The sequence below is a fragment of the Phocoena phocoena genome, chromosome 5 (genome assembly GCF_963924675.1).
Source record: "Phocoena phocoena chromosome 5, mPhoPho1.1, whole genome shotgun sequence".
NCBI lineage: Eukaryota > Metazoa > Chordata > Mammalia > Artiodactyla > Phocoenidae > Phocoena > Phocoena phocoena.
This window is the reverse complement of record NC_089223.1, coordinates 5,724,902-5,744,485: the sequence shown is the minus strand read 5'-3', so window position 1 is coordinate 5,744,485 and position 19,584 is coordinate 5,724,902. Positions and strand designations below refer to the sequence as shown.

General features: G+C 40.6%; 1 protein-coding gene across 1 annotated transcript in view; it reads right to left on the bottom strand.

The window, feature by feature from the left end:
* TMA16 (translation machinery associated 16 homolog) overlaps positions 1-19,584 on the bottom strand; it is a 35,885-nt gene that overhangs the window by 13,612 nt on the left and 2,689 nt on the right. The window contains exons 2-3 of the mRNA XM_065878114.1: positions 16,636-16,767; positions 14,464-14,576 (exon numbers count right to left, since the gene is read on the bottom strand). Of these exons, the coding sequence (XP_065734186.1) occupies positions 14,464-14,576; positions 16,636-16,767 (245 nt within the window). The remainder of the gene's footprint in view (positions 1-14,463; positions 14,577-16,635; positions 16,768-19,584) is intronic.

Genomic DNA, 19,584 nt, shown 5'->3' with positions numbered 1-19,584 from the left:
AGTTTCTATGAATACGAACAGAAGCAGTATTTCATACAGTCCTAAACCAGAGCATTCATATGCTCAAAATGAAGAGCGTTTGGCTCTACTCTGTGCTGCTACCACGCGTGCAGTATCTTCAGGTAATCAGACTCCACCTCTACGAGTCTACCTGACGAATCCCGCAGCTCTACGCCCTAACAATATCCTCCCCCACCTCTCTCACTCCCTAAAAATAAATCTTAGGAAGTAGCACAAAGAACCCTGGATTCTCTGTTAAAGAACAGAGACCAGACCCCCCGGCTGCCTGGCTACCCTTCCTCCTTGTAACACCAAGTACCTTCGGCAGGCAGGCACTACCAGGACGTGGTCATATCCAAGATGGTCCCCACTGCCAATCCTTGCTGGTTTGATACTCACGCCCCTCTCCTCCCTGAGTGCGGCTGGACCTAATGACTCTTTTCTAACAAATAAAATAGTGCAACAGTGATGGATGTCACTTAGAAATGACGTTGCAAACGTTGTCTTCTCTTTTCTTTTTTAAACTAAGCCAGTAAACGGCGCCTTTATTCTGAGGCTGAGCAGCAACGGACTCCCTCCCTTCTAACTGCTCCGCCCTCCATTCGGGGCTGGGGGAGGTAGGGGAGGGAGACAGGCGGCCGCCCCTCCTCTTCCCTCCCACTCTCCCAGGGCTCACTGTCATCCCTCTCTAAAATCACCCTCCTCTCTTGAAAGCTCTTTTCCCCTCCAAAGTCCCTAAAGGCTGGGCAAGGCTAACCCCTGCTTCTGCAGTAGGTGGAGCTGATGCTGGAGTAAGAACTGGGCCGGCCCCACCTCTTTCCCCCACAGCTGCTCACTGGGAAGCTGTGTGTGTCGGGCGGTAGGGGGTACAGGAGCTTGGAAGACCCTGCTGACCGCCTCCCACCCGGGCCTCTTCTCACCAGCACAGTCTTCAAAGCACGGTGGGAACGGGGCACGGGGTGGAGAAGGACAAAGGGCCCTTCTTGAAGAGAGCTGTAGGGAGGGGTAAAGGGGATCCCAGCCCAGGGGGGCCCACGGGGTGGGGAAGGCGGAGGACTGGCAGCAGGCCCCAGAGCCTGAGCTGGGGGTCGGCCCTGGGGACGCGGGCTGGGTGAAGGGCGCGTCACCTCCCCGGCTCGGGGCTCCTTCCGATCCAGACCATGTGACACCAATGCCCCACCATTTCCTTCGCCTTCTTCACCAGCACTGAAGGCCGTCGGTGGTGGCTGTCATGAAGGACCCTGCAGGCATCTTGCTGGAACTGTCACCCCCTCTCGCTCTATCTCAGAGCCTTTGCTCTAGAGGACACATGCTGCCACGTGGTGAGCAGCTCACGTGGTGAGTAGCTCACGTGGTGAGTAGCTCACGTGGTGAGTAGCTCATGTGGTGAGTAGCTCACGTGGTGAGTAGCTCACGTGGTAGGGAACTGATTCTCCAGCCAACAGCTGCCACAACAGGTCTGTCGACCACCATGTAAATAGCCTGGAAGCAAAACCTCTCCCTATCAAGCCCTGCGATGATGCGGCCCCAGCCAACACCTTGACTGTAACCTTGCGAGAGACCCTGAGCCCAAAGCACCCAGTTAAGTGGCTCTGGGATTCCTGACAGAAGAACTGTTTTTGTTTCAAGCTGCTGAGTAAAGCAGTACCTGCTAACTGCTATTTCTTTCTAAGACATCACAGGCACCTGACGTTCAAGGCAAGTCCTGTTGGTACCTCTTCTATCATCTTGCTTACAGCTGCCACTACAGTCTGAGTATCTTGTCACCAGCCATCTTTTGAAAATATGCAATTCTCCATTTCTGTCTTGCTGGAAGTACTGCTCTAAGGCAGGGAGATGAGCTGCATTTCAAGATGCTATTTGTGACCACGCTCCCACTTAACTGAACAGGACTCACGGTCACTGATGCTGCTAGTCATGACTAGTGTAAGCCTGTTTCATAAAATGTTAGACACTATTAAAACTGTGCATTTGTTTGCTTCTGGGGCCATGACTGTTACACTGATGACTTCTTTAAAATAAATTAAGAAAAAAGAGAAAGCTCAGCCTGTTTAAAACATCACCCAAACACAAAAAATTAAATATTGTTCAACTCTGTACTATTAAAATAGAACCTTGGCCAACAACAGAACTTCTTTAGGACAAGTTTTATATATGAGATTAGCATGTTGTCCTGCTTTACCCTTACGTAATTTTTCTGTAATGCTGACTGTAAATCAACATTAACTCAGTGCATAAGATCCTGAATATAACTAACAACATATAAACATCACAAGTATTTACAGTGAACTGAAGTACTTAATCATATTCTAAAGCGTTATTTCCGAAAATACTGCATGTATATAATACCACTGGTACTATGCAAGGTAATTTTAGGTAGTTCATATACACAGAATTAAATAATCTTTAATCAAATGGTAAGCAAGTTACTTTTCCCGTCATTTTCTTTGCACCCTTTCCGATTACATTAAGGAGAAAACTTAGTTTAATGTCAGTTCATTTTACAAGTCTTCCAACCTTTGCCAAATCTTTCCCCCAAAAATAAGCAAACATGCCTCAAGCTCAAACCACTCAGGGAAGACGATAGTATCTACTTGGTTTTAACAGAGATAAAATGTCTCCTTTAAAAACAATATTTGACGGAAAATTATTTTTAAAGAATATAATTAAAGAATACTATACATCAATGCCTGAACCAGCAGCAACAGCATCAATATTACTGGAAACTTGTCAGAAATGCAACATCTTGGCCCTGTCCCAGACTTTCTGAATGGAAACCTCTAGGAATGAGGCCCAAAATCTATTTTAATACACCTTACAGGTGCATCTCATGTATACCAAAGTTTGTGAAATACTGATATAGGTGATAGCAAAATCATGTAAGCAGTATACCATGTCAAAAAGATACAGAAAAGAGAGGACCTTTAAGATGGCAGAGGATTAAGACGCGGAGATCACCTTCCTCCCCACAGATACATCAAAAATACATCTGCATGTGGAACAACTCCTACAGAACACCTACTGAACGCTGGCAGAAGACCTCAGACCTCCCAAAAGGCAAGAAACTCCCCACGTACCTGGGTAGGGCAAAAGAAAACACAGAGACAAAAGAATAGGGACGGGACCTGCACCAGTGGGAGGGAGCTGTGAAGGAGGAAAAGTTTCCACACACTAGGAGCCCGTTCGCGGGCAGAGACTACGGGTGGCGGCCGGGGGGAGCTTTGGAGCCGTGGAGGAGAGCACAGCAACAGGGGTGCAGAGGGCAAAGTGAGAGATTCCCACAGAGGATCGGTGCCGACTGGCGCTCACCAGCCCGAGAGGCTTGTCTGCTCACCCGCCGGGGCGGGCGGGGGCTGGGAGCTGAGGCTCAGGCTTCAGAGGTCAGATCCCAGGGAGAGGACTGAGGTTGGCTGCGTGAACACAGCCTGAAGGGGTTAGTGTGCCACGGCTAGCCGGGAGGGAGTCTGGGAAAAAGTCTGGACCTGCCAAAGAGGCAATAGACCATTGTTTCAGGGTGCATGAGGAGAGGGGATTGAGAGCACCGCCTAAATGACCTCCAGAGATGGGCATCAGCCACGGCTAGCAGTGTGGACACCAGAAATGGTCATAAGACGCTAAGACTGCTGCCGCAGACAAGAAGCCTGTGTGCGAGCACAGGTCACTATCCACACCTCCCCTCCAGGGAGCCTGTGTAGCCTACCATGGCCAGGGTCCCGGGATCCAGGGACAACGTCCCCGGGGGGAACGCACAGCACAGCTCAGGCTGTTGCAACATCATCCTGGCCTCTGCTGCCACAGGCTCACCCCACATTCCTTGCCCCTCCCTCTCCCAGGCCTGAGTGAGCCAGAACCCCCGAATCAGCCACTCCTTTAAACCCCTCCTGTCTGAGCGAAGAACAGACGCCAGAGGGCGGCTTAAACGCAGAGGCGGGGCCAAACCCAAAGCTGAACCCCAGGAGCTGTGCAAACAACAAAGAGAAAGGGAAATTTCTCCCAGCAGCCCCAGGAGCAGCAGATTAAATTTCCACCAACAACTTGATGTACCTTGCATCTGTGGAATACCTGAATAGAAAACGAATCAGCCCAAAATTGAGGAGGTGGACTTTGGGAGCAACTGTAGACCTGGGGTTTGCTGTAAGTGACTGATCAGTTTCTGATTTTTATGTTATCTTAGTTTCGTTTTTAGCACTTGTTATCGCTGGTGGATTTGTTTATTGGTTTCGATGCTCTACTTTTTATTATTTTATTAATTTTATTATTTTAATATTATTTTTTTATTTTAATAACTTTATTTTACTTATTTTTTTCCTTTCTTTCTTTTTTTCTCTCCCTTTCTCTAAGCTGTGTAGCTCACAGGATCTTGGTGCTCCAGCCAGCTGACAGGCCTGAGCCTCGGAGATGGGAGAGCCAAGCTCAGGACACTGGTCCACGAGAGACCTCCCAGCACCACATAATATCAACTGGCAAGAGCTCTCCCAGAGATCTATGTCTCAATGCTAAGATCTAGCTCCACTCAATGACCAGCAAGCTCCAGTGCTGGGCACCCTATGCCAAACAACTAGCAAGACAGGAACACAACCCCACCCATTAGCAGAGAGGCTGCCTAAAATCATAGTAAGGTCACAGACACCCCAAAACACACCACCAGACAGGGTTCTGCCCACCAGGAAGACAAGATACAGCCTCATCCACCAGAACACAGGCACCAGTCCCCTCCACAAGGAAGCCTACACAACCAACTGAACCAACCTTGGCCACTGGGGGCAGACACCAAAAACAATGGGAACTACGAACATGCAGGCTGCAAAAAGGAGACCCTAAACAGAGTAAGTTAAGCAAAATGAGAAGACAGAAAAACACACAGCAGATGAAGGAGCAAGGTGAAAACCCACCAGACCAAACAAGAGGAAATAGGAAGTCTACCTGAAAAACAATTCAGAGTAATGATAGTAAAGATGATCCAAAATTGTGGAAACAGAACAGACAAAATACAACAAACGTTTAACAAGGACCTAGAACTAAGGAGAAAACAAACAATGATGAACAACACAATAAATGAAATTAAAAATTCTCTAGAAGGAATCAACAGCAGAATAACTGAGGCAAAAGAACAGATAACTGACCTGGAAGATAAAATAGTAAAACTAACAACCGCAGAGCAGAATAAAGAAAAAAGAATGAAAAGAATTGAAGACAGTCTCAGAGACCTCTGGGACAACATTAAATGCACCAACATTTGAATTATAGGGGTCCCAGAAGAAGAAGAGAAAAAGAAAGGGAATAAGAAAATATCTGAAGAGATTATAGTTGAAAACGTCCCTAATATGGGAAAGGAAACAGGCAATCAAGTCCAGGAAGCATAGGGAGTCCCATACAGGATAAATCCAGGGAGAAAAACGCCAAAACACTAATCAAACTATCAAAAATACAAAGAAAAAATATTAAAAGCAGCACGGGAAAAACAACAAATAACATACAAGGCAATCCCTATAAGGAGAACAGCTGATCTTTCAGCAGAAACTCTGCAAGCGAGAAGGGAGTGGCAGGAAATATTTAAAGTGATGAAAGGGAAAAACCTACAACCAAGATTACTCTACCTAGCAGGGATCTCATTCAGATGCGATGGAGAAATTAAAACCTTTACTGACAAGCAAAAGCTAAGAGAATGCAGCACCACCAAACCAGCTTTACAACAAATGTTAAAGAAACTTGTCTAGGCAGAAAAAAAAAAGAAGGAAAAGACCTACAATAACAAACCCAAAACAATTAAGAAAATGGTACTAGGAACATACATATCGATAATTACCTTGAATGTAAACAGATTAAATACTCCAACCAAAAGACACAGACTGGCTGAATGGATACAAAAACAAGACCCATATATATGCTGTCTACAAGAGACCCACTTCAGATCTAGGGACACATACAGACTGAAAATGAGGGGATGGTAAAACATATTCCATGCAAATGGAAATCAAAAGAAAGCTGGAGTAGCAATTCTCATATCAAACAAAATAGACTTTAAAACAAAGACAATTACAAGAGACAAAGAAGGACACTACATAATGATCAAGGAATCATTCCAAGAAGAAAATGTAACAATTGTAAACATTTAGGCTTCCCAGGTGGCGCACTGGTTGAGCGTCTGCCTGTCAATGCAGGGGACACGGGTTTGTGCCCCAGTCCGGGAAGATCTCACATGCCGCAGAGCGGCTGGGCCCGTGAGACATGGCCGCTGAGCCTGCGCCTCTGGAGCCTGTGCTCCGCCAACAGGAGAGGCCACAACAGTGAGAGGCCCGCGTACCACAAAACAAACAAACAAACAAAATACCTAGAAACAAATGACAATGAAAAAACACAAGGACCCAAAACCTATGGGATGTAGCAAAGCAGTTCTAAGAGGGAAGTTTACAGCAATACAATCCTACCTCAAGAAACAAGAAAAATCTCAAATAAACAACCTCAGCTTACACCTAAAGCAATTAGAGAAAGAACCAAAAAACCCCAAAGTTAGCAGAAGGAAAGAAATCATAAAGATCAGACCAGAAATAAAGGAAAAGAAGTGAAGGAAACGACCACAAAGATCAATAAAACTAAAGGCTGGTTCTTTGTGGAAACAAATAAAATTGACAAACCATCAGCCAGACTCATCAAGATAAAAAGGGAGAAAACTCAAATCAACAGAATTAGAAATGAAAAAGAAGTAACAACTGACACTGCAGAAATACAAAGGATCATGAGAGATTACTACAAGCAACTATATGCCAATAAAATGGACAACCTGGAAGAAATGGACAAACTCTTAAAAAAGCACAACCTTCTGAGGCTGAACCAGGAAGAAATAGAAAATATAAACAGACCAATCACAAGCACTGAAATTGAAACTGTGATTAAAATTCTTCCAACAAACAAAAGCCCAGGACCCGATGGCTTCACAGGTGAATTCTATCAAACGTTTAGAGAGGAGCTAACACCTATCCTTCTCTAACTCTTCCAAAATATAGCCAAAGGAGGAACACTGCCAAACTCATTCTACAAGGCCACCATCACCCTGATACCAAAACCAGACAAAGATGCCACAAAAAAAGAAAACTACAGGCCAATATCACTGATAAACACAGATGCAAAAATCCTCAACAAAATACTAGCAAACAGAATCCAACAGCACATTAAAAGAATCAAACACCATGATCAAGTGGGGTTTATCCTAGAAATTCAAGGATTCTTCAGTATACACAAATCAATCAATGTGATACACTATATTAACAAAGTGAAGGAAAAAAAAACATATGATAATCTCAATAGATGCAGAAAAACCTTTTGACAAAATTCAACACCCGTTTATGATAAAAACCCTGCAGAAAGTAGGCACAGAGGGAACTTACCTCAACATAATAAAGCCCATATATGATAAACCCAGAGCCAACATAGTTCTCAATGGTGAAAAATGAAACCATTTCCACTAAGATCAGGAACAAGACAAGGTTGCCCACTCTCACCACTATTATTCAACATAGTTTTGGAAGTTTTAGCCACAGCAATCAGAGAGGAAATAAAAGAAATCCAAAAATCGGAAAAGAAGTAAAACTGTCACCGTTGGCAGATGACGTGATACTATACATAGAGAATCCTAAAGATGCTGCCAGAAAACTACTAGAACTAATCAGTGAATTTGGTCAAGTAGCAAGATACAAAATTAACGCACACAAATCTCTTGCATTCCTATACACTAATGATGAAAAATCTGAAAGAGAAATTAAGAAAACACTCCCATTTACCACTGCAAGAAAAATAATAAAATACCTAGGAATAAACCTACCTAAGGAGACAAAAGACCTATATGCAGAAAAATATAAAACACTGATGAAAGAAATTAAAGATGATACAACGATATGGAGAGATATACCATGTTTGGACAGGAAAAATCAACATTATGAAAATGACTATACTACCCAAAGTAATCTGCAGATTCAATGCAATACCTATCAAACTACCACTGGCATTTTTCACAGAACTAGAACAAAAAATTTCACAATTTGTATAGAAACACAAAGGACCCCAAATAGCCAAAGCAATCTTGAGAAAGAAAAACGCAGTTGGAGGAATCAGCCTCCCTGACTTCAGACTATACTACAAAGCTACAGTAATCAAGACAGTATGGTACTGGCACAAAAACAGAAATACAGATCAATAGAACAGGAGAGAAAGCCCAGAGATAAACCCATGCACATATGGTCACCTTATCTTTGATAAAGGAGGCAAGAATATAAAATGGAGAAAAGACAGCCTCTCTAATAAGTGGTGCTGGGAAAACTGGACAGCTACATGTGAAAGAATGAAAATAGAACACTCCCTAACACCATATAAAAAAATAAACTCAAAATGGACTAAAGACCTAAATGTAAGGCCACACACTATAAACCTCTTAGAGGAAAACATAGGCAGAATACTCTATGACATAAATTACAGCAAGATCCTTTTTGACCCACCTCCTAGAGAAATGGAAATAAAAACAAAAGGGACCTAATGAAATTTAAAAGCTTTTGCACAGCAAAAGAAACCTTAAACAAGACGAGAAGACAACCCTCCGAATGGGAGAAAATATTTGCAAAGGAAGTAACTGACAAAGGATTAATCTCCAAAATTTACAAGCAGCTCATGCAGCTCAATAACAAAAAAACAAACAACCCCATCCAAAAATGGGCTGAAGACCTAAATAGACATTTCTCCAAAGAAGATATATAGATTGTCAACAAACACATGAAAGGATGCTCAACATCACTAATCATTAGAGAAATGCAAATGAAAACTACAAGGAGGTATCACCTCACACTGGTCAGAATGACCATCATCAAAAAATCTACAAACAATAAATGCTGGAGAGGGTGTGGAGATAAGGGAATCCTCTTGCACTGTTGGTAGGAATGTAAATGGATACAGCCACTATGGAGAAGAGTACGGAGGTTCCTTAAATAACTAAAAATAGAACTACCATACGACCCAGCAATCCCACTACTGGGCATATACCTTGAGAAAACCATAATTCAAAAAGAGTCATGTACCACAATGTTCATTGCAGCTCTCTTTACAATAGCCAGGACATGGAAGCAACCTAAGTGTCCATCGACAGATGAATGGATAAAGAAGATGTGGCACATCTATACAATGGAATATTACTCAGCCATAAAAAGAAATGAAGCCGAGTTATTTGTAGTGAGGTGGATGGACGCAGAATCTGTCATACAGAGTGAAGCAAGTGAGATAGAGAAAAACAAATACAATATGCTAACACATATATATGGAATGTAAAAAAAAATGGTTCTGAAGAACCTAGGGGCAGGACAGGAATAAAGACGCAGACATAGAGAAGGGACTTAAGGACACGGGGAGGGGGAAAGGTAAGCTGGGACGAAGTGAGAGAGAAGCATTGACATATACACACTACCAAATGTAAAACAGATAGCTAGTGGGAAGCAGCCACATAGCACAGGGAGATCAGCTCAGTGCTTTGTGACCACCTAGAGGGGTGGTATAGGGAGGGTGGGAGGAAGACACAAGAGGGAGGGCACAGGGGGATATAAGTATACGTAAAGCTGATTCACTTTATTATACAGCAGAAACTAACACAACAATGTAAAGCAATTATACTCCAATAAACATGTTAAAAAAAACAAAAAATTCATGAAAGTGATACATAGATAACTGATGTTTGAAATCTACTGTTTTAAAACAATATTATTCTAATAACCCTTAATTACAAAAAAAGACCCTCCCTTACAAAAAAGAAAGAAAATTCGAGTATACTATCATAGCACTTGACTATTCTTTTTTTTGTCTTGTTTTTTGTGTTTTTTTTGCAGTACGCGGGCCTCTCACTGTTGTGGCCTCTCCCGCTGCGGAGCACAGGCTCCGGACGCACAGGCTCAGCGGCCATGGCTCACGGGCCCAGCCGCTCCACAGCATGTGGGATCCTCCTGGACCAGGGCACACACCCACGTCCCCTGCATCAGCAGGCGGACTCTCAACCGCTGCGCCACCAGGGAAGCCCAGCACTTGACTATTCTTTTCAAGAAAACTTCTAGCCAAATCACTATAAAGCAGCTAAGCCCTACTGGCCTTGGCCAAGGAATCAATATATAACAATGAAAGTGCTGGTTTCTATCAGCTAGTATGCGAATGTATGTAGCATTCATTAAAATGCTAAGGCTGGGAAAAAATATTTGCAAATGAAGCAACGAACAAAGGATTAATCTCCACAATATACAAACAGTTCATGGAGCTCAATATCAAAAAAAAAAAAAAACCAATTAAAACATGGGTGGAAGACCTAAATAGACATTTCACCAAAGAAGACATACAGACAGCCAAGAGGCATATGAAAAGATGCTCAACATCACTAATTAATTTAGAGAAATGCAAATCAAAACTACAATGAGGTTATCACCTCACACCGGTCAGAATGGCCATCATCAAAAATTCTGTAAGCAATAAATGCTGGAGAGGGTATGGAGAAAAGGGAACCCTTTTGCACTGTTGGTGGGAATGTAAATTGATGTAGCCATTATGGAGAATAGTATGAAGGTTCCTTAAAAACTAAAAATACAACTACCATATGACCAGGCAATCCCACTACTGGGAATATACCCTGAGAAAACCGTAATTCAAAAGGACACATGTACCCCAATGTTCACTGCAGCACTAATTACAATAGCCAGGACATGGAAACAACCTAAATGTCCAATGATACATGAATGGATAAAGAAGATGTGGTACATATATACAATGGAATATCACTCAGCCATAAATAGGAATGAAATTGGGTCATTTGTAGAGATGTGGATGGACCCAGAGTCTGTCATAGAGAGTGAAGTAAACCAGAAAGAAAAACAAATACCATACATTAACGCATATGTGTGGATTCTAGAAAAATGGTACAGGTGAACCTATCTGTAGGGCAAGAATAGAGACAGAGACGTAGAGAATGGACATGTGGACACAGTGGGGGAAGGGGAGGGTGGGACGAACTGGGAGATTAGGTTTGACATAAATACACTACCATCTGTAAAACAGATAGCTAGTGGAACCTGCTGTATAGCACAGGGAGCTCAGCTCGGTGCTATGTGATGACCTAGATGTTGGTGGAAGGGGAGGAGGGAGGTCCAAGAGGGAGGGGATACATGTATACATATAGTTGATTCACTTCATTGTACAGCAGAAACTAACACAACACTGTAAAGCAATTTTACTCCAATAAATAAATAAATAAAAATAAGATGAAGATGTACTCTTTATATTCCAAACCCCACCCCCCCCCAAAAAAAGTGCTAAGGCTATTCTAAAATAATCTAAATGATGATTTCTATTTTGATTTTGTAACTTCATTTTAAGGAATTTTAAAATTTGATCCCATAGCAGTTCCTGGGGACTCTCAGAGCCCACAGATGGAGGGAAAATAGGCAAATTACAGTGTGGGATGCTGATCAGAGAAGGGTGGCTAAGGGATAGGAAGGGGAGAAAAGAAGGGGCAGCACACACATATTTAATTTTCCTAAGAAGAAAATTTTCCTATCAATTCTTCACATCAAGAATATAGGCCAAAAAAAAAAAAAAAGAATATAGGCCAATTTTCAGAATGGCAGAATAAGAACTTAAAAAAATCTACTCCTCCATAAAAGCAAGAGAACACTGATAAAACTTGTCAAAATCAACCTTTTCAGAAGTATAAAAATTAACCAGTCTTACAACAATCCAAGGTCCATTTATTTACTCAAGAAAAATGACCCAATCTCAGTAAGAAGAGTAATCTCTGTGATGTTTTAATCCCATCCCCCTCTTCCCAGCTCTGCAGTAGACTTGAAAACCAATAGACTAGCAACTTACGGTAGTTGTTAAAAGCCATCCTCCTAGCAGCCACTAGAACAGATTGGGTTTGGAATTCCCCAAAAGCTTCATCTTGAGAGTTGTCACCATCTGACCCAACCAGCAGCAGACTGAACAGCTCCGTTCTCAGAATTACTTTATTTCATCTAACTCAGAGCTAACTCTGTGGAAGCAGCCCTATCCCCAGGTTATTTCTCAGAAACAATCAGCAGCAGCTCTCTAACACAGCAGCTGCCTGAGTGATATTACCAGTTGGGGGCTAACAAAAGGCTGACCAAAAAAATTTAAAAGGAAAAATTAAGGAATGGAAGGCCCATAGAGAGCTTTGAAAAGCTAGCTCCAACATACTCCTGGGAATCTAGAATGATATATGTACATTCAGGACTGTGTTTGTACCAAAGGAGGATCTGAGAAGGTCCTACTCTCTCACCTCTGGGTAACCCTGAGGCTCTGTGCAAATGAGAAATGAAGTCTATAAACTGCCTACTGGAGCACTGAAAGCATATCCAACAGACTAACATAGCCCCTCAATAAAGGCTGACTCATTAGTTAAAGGCAATTAAAGAAATCCCTGTCCAAACATGAGCTGACCACTAACTCAACAGAAACTGCAAAGGCCACACACAACAAAAAGGCTTTACAAAATTAGTCCAGGAAAGTCACAAAGCAAACAGCAACAACAGCAAACCTGACTGAGGTTGGGGGCAGGGCATGTCTGATTAACAAGATTGTCAAACTGCTTAAAATGTCCAGTTTTGAACAAAAAAGTACAAAAAATTAGGAGACCCACGAACAAACAGGAAAGTAGGGCCCATACTCAGGGGTTAAAAATAGCATACAATAGAAACTGTTCCTGAGGCAGTCCAGAGGGTTGGACCTATGGACAAAGACAAGCAAATATCAGAACAAGTCAGTTGAAATTATCCGATCTGAGCAACAGAAAGGGGACACACTTTCAGAAACATACAACATATGCATAATGGGAGTCACAGGAGAGGAGAAAGAGGACCAAAAGGATATTTGAAAAAATAATGGCCCCAAACTTCCCAATTCGATGAAAAACATTAACCTACATGCCTCAGAAGCTTAACAAACTTCATGGTGGATGAACTCAGAGATCCACACCTAGGCTTATCATTGTCAAACTACTGACAGTCAAGGAGGATATCTTGAAAGATCAGGAGAAAAGTGACTCATCACATACAAGGGATCCTCAATAAGACTAACAGCTGACTCCTAATCAGAACCCTGGAGGCCAAAGGCCAAGGGGTGACTTCCAAGTGTTGAATAGGAAGACTATGAACCAAGAATTCTATACACAGTGGAACTGCAGCATGAAGCACAGTCTACAGAAATGAAAGAAAAACTGAAGACGTCCTCGGATAAACAAAAATGAGAGAATCTTGTCATTTTCAGACCTGCCTTATGAGAAACACTAAAGGGAGTCCTTCTGGCCAAAATGAAAGGACAGTAAATAGTAATTTGAATCCACGTGAAAAAATAAGGAGCACCAATGAAAAAAGGTATTACATAGGTAAATAAATAGAAAAGACAGTATAAATGTATTTTTGTTTGTAACACTTTTCTTGTCCTAACTTATGATAACTGCATAAAAATGATAATTATGAAATTATAAGCTTATGGTATATAAAGATGTAACTTATATGACAATAATAGTACAAAGAAAGGGGTCATGGAGCTATAGTGGAGCAAGTTTTTTCTATACTATTGAAATTAACTTGACATTAACCTGAACTAGGTTGTTTTCAGTTTTAAGATGTGAATTGAAATTTCCAGAGCAACAACTAAGAAAACAATGCAAGAAAATATATATATATATATACAGTGCTCTCCATTTTACTAAATCAAATTACTAAATCAATTCTCAGCGTTAATCCAACAAATGACACAGGTTGATCAGTGTTTTCTCTTTGAAACACTATCTTTTTTTCCCTCTTTCTCAGGCTTGCTTGTCAGAACCTCCCCATTTCTCCAACTTCTGAATGGTAGGGGCCTCTGGACTCAATCCTTGACGCTCCTCTCTCTCTCTTATCTTCATTTAATTGGTAGGTGATCTTATCCAGTCTAATGACTTCGAGTTCCAGCTAGACACTGATGGTTCCCAAATCTGTGTCTACATCCCTAACCTATCCTCTGAGCCCCAGACCCAGGACACTCAACTGCCCATTCTATCTCTTGTCTTCCACATCTAATGGGCACTTTAACCTACTTGCCTAATATATGTCTGCATGGCTCACTGCCTCACACCTTTCAGCTCTCTGCTCAAATGTAAGGTCTTCAGAGAAGCCTTCCACAACTGTCTTACGTAAAACAGAACCTCTCCCTCACTCTGTATCCCATAATCCTTTAAAATTTTTCTTCACTGCCCACATCACAACCCATTTATATTTATATATCTGTTTTAGGTAAGCTTTAAGAGCTGAATCCTCATTCACTGTTTTACCTTAGTGCACAGAACATACTTAAACATTTATTAAAGGAAGAGAAAGGGAATACTGATTAGGAATAAATATATAAAAGGGCTTTTCACCAATGCATAATACAAACAATGAAGACACTTACTTTTCCTTTTTTTCTTGTTTGTGGGCCTCTCTCGTAATTTGAGCCGCTTTTCTACTGTATGGATGGATGACTTTTTTTTCTTGTCCTACACTTTTTCCCTTTGGTGCTTTAGGCTAAAATGTAGAGAAACATATGGCACACACAGTCAGATACATAAATGACTTCTCTCAAAAAATTTTCTTTAGAAATAAAAATTTAAAACAGTAATGTAACAGAAATACTCTGAGTCAGAAATACTACACTACGAATCAGGAGAAACGCCAGACTCAAAGTCTTTGTTTCCATGCTCCTAACAGAAATGATATACATACAGTTGACCCTTGAACATCGGTTTGAAATGCATGGGTCCAGTTAAACACAGATTGATTTTTTTCCCCACAGTAAATACTACAGTGCTACAATGATCCACGATTATGGAGGAACTGCATATATGGAGGGCCGACTATAAATTATATGCAGATTTTTGAGTGTATGGAGGATCAGTGCCCCTAACCTTGCATTGTTCAAGGGTCAACTGTATTCAGAACTATTCTCCATTAATGTAAGATTGGAAAGAAAGGCACAGAGTCAATGAACCAGCTCTTCAACTGTTCCAGCTTCAAAGCAGATACAAAGAATGCAGATAGTGAGAAGACTAACGGTTGGAAATTTGCATCAAAGTTAAGAAAGTTGCAAGAGGGCAGAAGGAACACAAGATGTTAATGCAAGCCCGACTACAGAAGCTGCACGTGGAACACTGGGCAGTGAGTAAAGCAAATCAAACTTGGGCTCACAGGAGATCAGGAACAGAGGAAATAATATAAGCCATCTCGAAATTAGCACATCCCATTCAAGCCTTATGCCAGTTAACTAGGTCCTCTAAACTAGTTGTCTAGTATTTCAGTAACTTTTTATTCCTACATAATTCTGTATCTTATATCTGACCTATATTACTTAGGAATTTTGTTTGGCTCCCTATAATACAAAGCCAAAAAGTAGTGGCTTAACCCAGATAAAGTTTAGCTCTCTCATGTAAAAAGGAGCTGGAGGTTCTGTTCCACAAAGCCCTGAGATCCAAACTCCTTCCACCTTGTTCCTCGTATCTATCCAGAGTTCAAAATGGCTTAAAAGCAGGTCTACACTCCAGCCAGTGAGAAGTGGAAAAGAAAATCAAAACACATATTCCATCTATATTATATATAAGGGAGAATTACGTAAGGGGTTAGTAAATATAATCTTTATTCTCAGAAAAAATGCAGGATTACAGAAGAAAAAGAAAGAGGCATTAGCTAACATACCTAATTCTCAAAAAGGTCATGTTTCTAGAATATTCTCTTCAAACCTACTGTCACTGTCTTAATTCAGTCTCATGATCTTTCATGATTAGGATGGCCTTGAGGTTCTCACTGCTAGTTCTTTTTCATTGGAAGTGACAGCTTATCTTCCTAGAACACTAATTAGTAAAGCCCTTCTCCCCTGCTAAAGAGCTCCACTAACTCAGGCCCTAGATCCTTAACAAGGAAAACAACCTACTTCTCCAGCATTATATCCCATTCTTCCAAAGATCCTTCATCCCATTCTTACTAACTTCTCACCAATTCTAGAATATACCCTGCTGTTTATTTACATCTGGAGGCTGTACTTGTTGCTACCTCTGCCTGCAAAATCCATTTCTTTACTTGTCCTTTGACAAGACACAGCTCAAAGTCACCTCCTTTGTAAAACTCTCCAGGCAGAATTAGTTAAAATGACCACCTCACACATGTACTCATTTCATCAACAAATATTTACTGAAATATTTAATATTTACTGCTCACTTCTTGATAAACCTGACCAGAGAAGAGTAACTCCAAGTCTGAAACCCAGGATGCCCCTGGAAGCTGTTACAAGTATAGGAGTATAAAGTGTGAAACCATCATAAGATTATGTGCATTCTTTTGTGTGTCTCTCTGCACATGTGGCGGGGAGGGAGGAAGGAGAAAGGAAGGTGTGAGAAGGAACTTATGTGCATGAAGTGTGCCCAGCAAACATAAATCAAGTCTGTTTGCGCCCACCTGTAACCCCCTCCCTGAGCGTGAGCTCACGTTATTGACTAGCCTGGGGCAAAAGCGATGAGCTACCAATCCCAAGATTAGGTTATGAAAGGACCCGGGCTCTGTCTTGCCCGCTCTCTTTTGCCCTCTTCTGGCTCACTCTGATGGAGACCAGCTGGCTTGTAGTGAGCTGCCCTACATACACAGGGGCCCCTGTGACAAGTAACTGAGAGAGGCCTCGGCGGACAGCCACTGAAGAACAGAGGCCCTTGGTCCAACAGTCCACGAGGAGCTGAATCCCAACAAGAAAGATGTGAGTGAGCTGGGAAATGGATCATCTACAGCTGTGCCGAGATGAAACCACAGCTTCAGGTTATACCTTGACTAAACTGGTGAGAAACCTTGATGGAGAGGATCCAGGTAAGGATCCTGATCTGTGACCCAGAAAAAGTATGAGATAATAAATTCTGTTGTTTTAAGTTGATAAATTGTGGGATAGCATGTTAAAGAGATAACTAATGCAAGACCAAAAAATAAAGCAAAGATCTCTTTGAAAAGAGATCTTTATTCCAACAAATAAAATGCTTAAAAAAATGAAACAAGGTCACAAAAATCTCAAGAAAAAAAGATGGTTTCTGAAGCTGTAAAACTTAAGTTACAGAGCTGTGTAACGTTTCAGCAGTATGTCCAAGTCTAAAAAAAATTTCCTTTAAAGATTTAAAAACCTTCTTTAGTACAAGAAATACTGATACCGTTGGAGTATAAAAATGTCTGCACAGCTTTAGATCTCAATTAAAGAACCTCCAAGACTTAGTACAAAGAAAATACAAAAAAACTGAACTTATATCCTGACTCAACAGTAGACTATGATTTCTTATTATAATTTATTCATGAAAAGGTTGCCTCAAGGCATGTTATAAATATATAATAAGGCACAGAAACATGTATCATAAAATATTAAATTTCAAAACAATTTTATGTTTCAATATATTACTTTAAAAAATAAAAACCAACAAAATACTTCAACAGGGGAAAAGTGAAGTAAAACCCTATCAATGAAAATTAATCTATTAATTATGGTCTACTCAAGCTAAGTATCTCTTAATTAAAAAGCAATTAATCTCCATCAATCAGGGATTGTCCAAATTTATTTTGTAAAACATGTGACAATTCATAAAAATGTACAGAATGTAAACATATAACAAAACTGGGGGGAGAGGGATTTAAGGTGTATTTTCAATTAAAACTCAGTATTTTATGTTTCAAAAAGCACCAAATTAAACTCTCAAAGATACAACAAAAATACATTTTTTTCATAAGCATCACAGACTACTCTGAATAACAGAAACTTTCGAAAGTTTCTGGCACCACAGAAATATTCCAGTTAAGAAAACTGAGATTAAAAGTCTCTCTTACATACAATCTTTAGTGATTACTTCAGAAAATTCATTATGAACTAGTCTTTGGATTCATACTTCAGAGTAACAAAGAAAACACACAAGTAGTTTATTCAAACAACACCGCAACAAAGAGAGGTATTCAGGAGCAATATGCTTTAAATATTCCTGTTAAAATAATAAATAACAAAATGGATCTTTTCCTAAAATAGTATCAAAGCCATCAAAGAATCTAGGCTCAACTAGAAACAAAAGTGTCATTTAGACTGCCCGATTCAACTAGAAACCTAGAAGAATGATCATTTCACCAAACACACTTAAGGTACACAAAGGTATATGAATACTTAAAAAAAAAAAAATGTAGAGGAGTAAAGCCATGCCTACAACTGAGAAAGCTTACAGTATATAATACCTTAAACTCCAAATACCCTAAAGCACAAAATAAATTCTAAAATATGATATACTAAGTCACTTAACATCGAAAACATAACAGGAATGTAATGAACTAATTAACAGAACCTGCACCATTTTTTTGCAGGCACTCTACCCTGAAGAACCCTAGGGCATTTCCTTTGCTTAACAGATAAATTTGATGTCAATGACAAATACATAGTTAGAGCATCCAGAAAGGAACTTAACTGTTCTCCACATAAGCCTTGCTAAATCCCATTCAATTTTCAAGGACCATTTCCAGTTCACATATTTGTGAAGACATCCACAAATACGTAACCATTTCACATCTCAGTATCCTTTCTCTCTGGGTAGCATTTCTCCCATAGCACTTAACATACTGCACTGACCAGTCATTTAATTCCACACGTGTGCTTATCTCCTACATTGCAGCTCCCTGAAGACTACAAACATGTTCTACTGGGTTGAAAATAACAGTTAGAAGGAAAGAAAAGAGAGTGGTATGTTGACCCAAGTGAATATTTCACTGTATACTGTACACTGAGCTACTATGAGTAAAAAATATTTTAAAAAGTTCTTTAAAGTCGTGTGAAATACCTCATATAAAAATAATTTTTAAAGGCTTACAAACAATACTCTCCTTAACATTAAGAAAATATCTTAATAATTCTCTAATGCCGACTTTACCTTTCATGCAAAAATCTAACATCAGGCTCAACTTTGTTATTCCTGACTTACCCATCGATATCTAGTCAGAAATAACCATTTCTCCCATTCTTCTGCTACCACTCTTTACACCTCTATTTTATACTAATGTTCACTGACCAAAAAAAACAAAAACCCAAACTTACTGAGCACACACTACCATATATTAAAATAGGCAGTGAGGTTCCAGGATTAAAAACAGACATGGACTTGCTTACAGTCTAGTTATATCCTAACTACGTAATTTACAATCTAGTTATCTCATGAATAACTATATAACTTAGAAAGTGCTGGCCAGAAAATGGCCACCATATAATAGGCGTACCTAACTTTGGGAAATCAGGAAGAGACTCCCCGAGGACTTGAGACCTACTTGGTTTTTTAAGAATAATGCGAGCTGCTGTATATAGGACAATTTGGACAGAGAAACAGTAAGAAGCAAGACTACTGAAGTATTGAGGTCATTAAGAAAAAGATGACAGTTGAGTGGCACAACCAGGGTGACAGTGAAGATGGAGACAAATGGCAAGGTATGAAATGCATTTTGAAGACAGAATGACAGGACTATGGACGGTGAGGGAAAGGGAAGAGTCCAG